This window comes from Salmo salar, chromosome 10 (genome assembly GCF_965601325.2).
Source record: "Salmo salar chromosome 10, fSalSal1, whole genome shotgun sequence".
NCBI lineage: Eukaryota > Metazoa > Chordata > Actinopteri > Salmoniformes > Salmonidae > Salmo > Salmo salar.
Window position 1 is genome coordinate 114,829,307 of NC_138300.1, and position 6,353 is coordinate 114,835,659.

The 6,353-nt window shown below is 44.1% G+C and overlaps 1 protein-coding gene across 1 annotated transcript; it reads left to right on the top strand.

Annotated features, from left to right (window-relative positions):
- The first annotated feature begins 1,774 nt into the window (after window positions 1-1,774).
- On the top strand, window positions 1,775-3,639 carry LOC106561603 (alpha-1,3-mannosyl-glycoprotein 4-beta-N-acetylglucosaminyltransferase C). The gene is made up of 3 exons (XM_014125720.3): window positions 1,775-1,942; window positions 2,022-2,169; window positions 2,285-3,639. Exons 1-3 carry the CDS (start codon window positions 1,814-1,816, stop codon window positions 3,469-3,471), a joined length of 1,464 nt encoding a protein of 487 aa, XP_013981195.2. The 5' UTR covers window positions 1,775-1,813; the 3' UTR covers window positions 3,472-3,639.
- Window positions 3,640-6,353: the final 2,714 nt, after the last annotated feature.

Here is a 6,353-nt window from a genome sequence, read left to right on the forward strand (position 1 = left end):
ATTGTTAGGAAATGAGCCAAAGGTGGATCTCGACTGGTGTGCTGGCAGTTAGTTGTCTGTAAAGCATATATTCACCTCTTCAATAATGTTTTTTTTTTTATGGGAAGAGTACGATCAATTTGTTCCTGTCAGCATACATCCATCTCAGAGGCTGTTTATACTGTACATTACAGAAAATGTTCATTTGTAATCAGCCACCCCTGCAATAGCACAGCACAGCAGGTCTGTCAGCAACACTTCCAGGTACACCAACCTCTCTCCCACTTCTGTCCTATATTGGGGAACAATATGCTCCTATTGAGTAAGGCTTTTGATCCAAGCTGCTTCCAGAGTGAAAGCTCTCTGAGTATTTACCTTTAAGATCAGAAGGAAACATGAAAGGCTTTGTGGTTCCATCAGTGGCGAGCGTAACGAGGACGGGAGGAATGATTCATGTGTAAGTGAGCCTCTCCCAGGCCCTTCTCAGTAGTTTGCACTTTGACCCAGATTAGCGCTCTGCCAGAGGCCCGCTGGGAATGGCTGGAGATGGAGGGCTGTACAACACACTGTACAAGTGTGTGTATGTCTCAGCGCACACACATGCACAACACACATACACACACTCGCGCACACACACAGTACATTACATGTATACATATGTATATCACCGATCCTCCGCCAAGTTTCACAGAGCATGCGAGACCTGGAGAGGCCTACAAGCCACAGTGTCTCGTAACCACTGTGATATTTGGTGGAGGATCGGTGATGATCTGGGGGTGCTTCAGCAAGGCTGGAATCGAACAGATTTGTCTTTGTGAAGGACGCATGAATCAAGCCACGTACAAGGTTGTCCTGGAAGAAAACTTGCTTCCTTCTGCTCTGACAATGTTCCCCAACTCTGAGGATTGGTTTCTCCAGCAGGACAATGCTTCATGCCACACAGCCAGGTCAATCAAGGTGTGGATGGAGGACCACCAGATCAAGACCCTGTCATGGCCAGCCCAATCTCCAGACCTCAACACCATTGAAAACCTCTGGAATGTGATCAAAAGGAAGACGGATGGTCACAAGCCATTAAACAAAGCCGAGCTGCTTGAATTTTTGCGCCAGGAGTGGCATAAAGTCACTTAACATCAATGTGAAAGACTGGTGGAGAGCATGCCAAAATGCATGAAAGCTGTAATTGAAAATCAGGGTTATTCCACCAAATATTGATTTTTGAACTCTTCCTAAGATAAAACATTAGTATTTTGTTGTTTAAAAATAAATATAAACTTATTTTCATATTTTATTATTATTTTGACCAGCTGTCATTTTCTGCAAATAAATGCTCTAAATGACAATATGTTTATTTGGAATTTGGAAGAAATGTTGTTAGTAGTTTATGGAATAAAACAAAACTGTTCATTTTACCCAAACACATACCTATAAACAGTAAAACCAGAGAAACTGATCATTTTGCAGTAGTCTCTTAATTTTTTCCAGAGCTGTACATCCCTTACATATGCATACATGCACTGCTGATTTCAAACAAGCACATCAAAAAACACATGGTACAGGCAGTTCTGTGTACGCACTCACATAGACATACTGTACATTCAAGAAAACTGGATTGACTTTACGGGGATGTAGATCAATAATACCTACCTACACAGACAGTCTTTTGCGAATGAAAACTACCAATATGTTCAAACAACTTGCTTTAGGGGATTAAATAAAAATCTTCCAGTGAGCTCTACAGGAAATCTGTGCACATCAAGGATATCTTTTGCTTTAACTGATTAGGCTCTGTTTTAATGTTGTTGTTTCTCTTCCCCCAGTGACTGTCACCATCATGAGGCTGGTGTGGAAGTCCCTGGACAAGATGAGGTGTTTCCGTAAACGCTCCACCATCCCATTCCTGGGGGTCCTGATCACCTGTCTCCTCTTCTTCAATCTCTACATGGAGGATGGATACATGATGGTAGGCTGTCTCTGGATCTTTCTTCCTATGATGTCATATTTGTATTTTACATTTAAGTAACAATGCTGTCGTTTTTTAGGAGGCGGGTAAAAGACCGCTGAGAGAGACATCAATGCATCCTTCAAACACTGAGAGATATGTTCACACCTTCAGAGACCTCACTAATTTCTCTGGAACCATAAACGTCACATATCGTTACCTCGCTGGGAACCCACTGCCCCGAAAGAGTAAATGTACCTTTTAATATACCTGTAGATACACATGTATTTCATCCTGAAAGGCATTGATTTGTCTTTTTTATTATTATTATTTATATAGTCATATCAATGTTTGTCTTTACAGAATATCTAACCATTGGATTGTCATCCGTGAAAAGAAAAAGAGGGAATTACCTCATGGAGACGATCAAATCAATTTTTGACCAGTCCAGTTATGAGGAGCTGAAAGAGATTGTGGTGGTGGTCCACCTGGCAGACTTTGACCTGGCCTGGTGTGAAAACCTGGTGCAGGACATCTCCAGGAAGTTTGCCCACCACATCATCGCTGGGCATCTCCTGGTGATCCATGCCCCTGAGGAGTACTATCCATCACTGGATGGGCTAAAAAGGAACTACAATGACCCAGAGGACAGGGTACGATTCCGCTCCAAGCAGAACGTGGACTACGCCTTTCTCCTCAACTTCTGCACCAACCTCTCTGATTTCTACATGATGCTGGAGGATGATGTGCGCTGCTCACGGAACTTTCTGACATCCCTGAAGAAGGTGGTCACCTCCAGGGAAGGCTCCTACTGGGTGATGCTGGAGTTCTCCAAGCTTGGCTACATAGGGAAGCTCTACCACTCAAGAGACCTGCCACGCCTGGCCCACTTCCTGCTCATGTTCTACCAGGAGATGCCCTGTGACTGGCTCCTCATTCACTTCCGGGACCTGCTTGCCCAGAAAGATGTGATCCGCTTCAAGCCCTCCTTGTTCCAGCACATGGGCTACTACTCCTCATATAAAGGGGCAGAGAACAAGTTGAAGGATGATGACTTTGAAGAAGACTCCATTGATATCCCTGACAACCCGCCTGCTAGCCTGTACACAAACATTCATGTATTTGAAAACTATGACGCCACCAAGGCTTATAGCAGCGTTGACGAATACTTTTGGGGGAAACCCCCTTCTACCGGAGACTTCTTTGTCATTATCTTACACGAACCAACTCAAATCAGCAAGATAAAAATCGTGACAGGAACGGACGATCGTCAGAACGATATCCTACACCATGGAGCTCTGGAAGTAGGAGAGAAGCTGGTGGAGACAAAGAGAGGAAGGCAGTGTTCTTCCTACATCACCTTAGGGGAGTTTAAATATGGCAACATTGAGGTTCAAGATGTGGACCACAAGATTGCCTTTGACATTGAGTGTGTTCGTATTGTGGTGACTGCCAGTCAGAAAGAATGGCTGATCATTAGGAGTATAAGTCTGTGGACTACACAACCTCCCAGTCAATGGTACACCAAGGGTCCATACCATTTAGACTAAAGTTTTTTATTAATGTGCCTATTCATTTATATTGATTATATGTTGGATGCTCTATGGTTTATTTTATTATCCATTATATTTGACATACAGTACATTTTTGAGGATTTGAAAGTTAATTGGGTTGTCAACGTTGTATTTTTGTTATAAAATAAAATGCAGACAAATGTGTTTCCATTTGTAAAAGAGTACTTATCAAAGATAGTGATTTTCACAGTTTTACAGAAAATACCATCTCTATCATGACAAACCGTTCATAAACCAGTCAATATCTAATTTGCAGACGGATTGACCTGTGATTGCTTTTCTTCATATGTTTTCTCAATAGCCGATATATAGCAGCCATGTATTTAATGTTGCAGCAATTATACTGACACAAGTGTGTTTTAAGATTACTGTGTTATTTCATTGTCAAGTGGAGAACAAAACACTTGTTTTTTCTCATCTTCAGAGGAGCTGTGATACAGTCCAAATCACTCTGAGGAATGAGGTAGAGCTTTCTACATGTACAGTATTGACTTGGGTGAATTGGGTGATGTGTGGCCCTCTTTTCCTGGAATTACATTAAACATTTTCTCTAAAAAAACAACAACCAACAACAACACCTTAGTGAAGCTCTTGAGCATTGGTTGAACACAGTGGAATGGCTGGAATGGAATAAATGGAACGGAGTCAAATGTGTGGTTTCCATATGTTTGATGTATTTGATACCATTTCATTTATTCCATTCCAGCCATTAAAATGAGCCTGTCCTCCTATAGCTCCTCCCACCAGCCTCCACTGGTTGAACATCTCTTTGAAGAACTGCATCATTTGTGGGGTATTGTGTTCTACTTAGACCAAGAGAGGAGAGTAGTGCCCCCTACTGGTTCTTCAAAACCCTTTCCAGCAGTACAGTATTTGGCCAGAGAGGAGTAGACGGAGCAAGAGGCCCAACTCCCCCCTCACTTCCTTTCCGCCTGTGCCTTGGTACTTTAATTGCTGGTAGTTGTTCATGTTGGTAGTTGACCAGCAGGTATGCCACTGTGAACAGTTGAATGATTATATCTGACAGGTACATCACTGTCTCAAAGAGCTTGTGGTCTTTGACTCTATGCATTGTCCTCTCTACCGGTCCCCTCAGTTTTGCAATGATCTGTGTCTCATCCGGCAGGGGCGGCAGGTAGCCAGTAACCGGAAGGTTGCTGGATCGAGTCCCTGAGCTGACAAGGTAAAAATCTGTCGTTCTGCGCCTGAGCAAGGCAGTTCCCCGGGCGCCGAAGACATGGATGTCGATTAAGGCAGCCCCCCCGCACCTCTCTGATTCAGAGGGGTTGGGTTAAATGCGGAAGACACATTTCAGTTGAATACATTCAGTTGGACAACTGACTAGGTATCCCCCTTACCCTATATAACTGACTAGGTATCCCCCTTACCCTTTCATCATCCATCACATTGCGCCCTGCTGGCATCTGTGTGCCCTTTGACCAGGAAGTTGGCCGGTGGACCTTACATGTTCGTCCACACCAAGGCCCTTATCCACCATAATGGCCGCGTCTGTGGTGAGTAGGGGAACGATGCCACACTGCAGGAAAATCTCCTCAACACTTACAGCTCCAGGATAGAGTGCAGATACAGACGTGACTGTGCCGTGTGGTGCCATCCCCACCATTACCTTGAAGGTGGAGGAAGACTGTACCGCTGATAGGAGAATGGTGAGTGGCAGCGGAGCTCTGTAAAGTCTACCAGAACCGTTATGTCTGCATAGTCCTTGAACTCCAGGGGCAGGTGGGCCCTGACGCTCCCTGGTGACATCCAGATGGAGGCGGAGCCAAGCAGGCAGTACAGGATGTTGGCCCAGGAAGTGATGATGCGGCTCACGGTGGACTGGCAGATGCTGTAGCAATTGGCCAGGTCCCTCTGCTTCAGGCCCAGTGCAAGACAAGTCATGAACAGGAAACACTCATCCATCTGTGGCAGGGCCTGTTGAACACAAAGCAAAACATATTAGTGGTCAAATAGATTGTCCTTCATTTACATAACTCTTGAAATCAGTAGTAATCAACATTATGTTTATCATTAGCAGAAATGTTGCTTCATTGTTGGGAAAATAGGTTCAATGGCAGCATTACTTCCTCAAGACTTCCTGATTAGGCTCTATGATCTCCTGGATCATTAAAAGCCTGAATGCGCTTGCCTCATCAGTAGTACCATTGTGTGTGTTTGTACTATCATGCCAACTCCTTGTCACTCATTATCATGACAAAGAATGTTTGGCTTGACAATGACAGCAATGGAGTTGGCAAGAGCTAAAACAGATCTGGGACCAGACTGGATCATCAACTTCTCACAAACCATCTCGAAGTTCATAACAAATAGGGAGACAACGTGGAGATAAGGAATAACAAAATATATTTATTAACTGAAGTAAACTAAATACAATTAACAATGGTGTGTGTAATCAGTAGTGTAAGTGAGTGATTGCGTGCATAAATGTGATAATGAGGGTTGTTGAAAGGTGCCAAACAAACAAACAGCCACAACAAAAATCTAACAGTGTGTCTGCATGGAGTCTCCTCAATGAGCGGGGAAGAGGTGTATTTATCCCGGGACACACCCGGGCCCAGGTGTGTCCCATGTCGCTGACGACCCTCCCAGCTCCACCCACCGACATCCTATTAAGGAAAACAAGAGCAAAGAGAAAGAATACGGCTGACAGAGTGGGAGGGTTGTCACAAACTGAGGACAGACAATTTTGGTCCCGTTCTGTGAGCTTGTGTGACCTACCACTTAGCGGCTGAGCCATTGTTGCTCCTAGATGTTTCCACTTCACAATAACATCACTTAAAGTGGACCGGGGCAGCTCTAGCATGGCAGACATTTTACGAACTGACTTGTCGTTGAAG

Bases quoted from the DNA above. Each gene is read 5' to 3' on its own strand.
- LOC106561603 (XM_014125720.3), top strand. From the start codon at position 1,814: ATGAGGCTGGTGTGGAAGTCCCTGGACAAGATGAGGTGTTTCCGTAAA. The intron at 1,943-2,021 runs GTAGGCTGTCTC...GTCGTTTTTTAG, and splicing joins TGGAGGATGGATACATGATG to GAGGCGGGTAAAAGACCGCT. The intron at 2,170-2,284 runs GTAAATGTACCT...TTGTCTTTACAG, and splicing joins GAACCCACTGCCCCGAAAGA to AATATCTAACCATTGGATTG.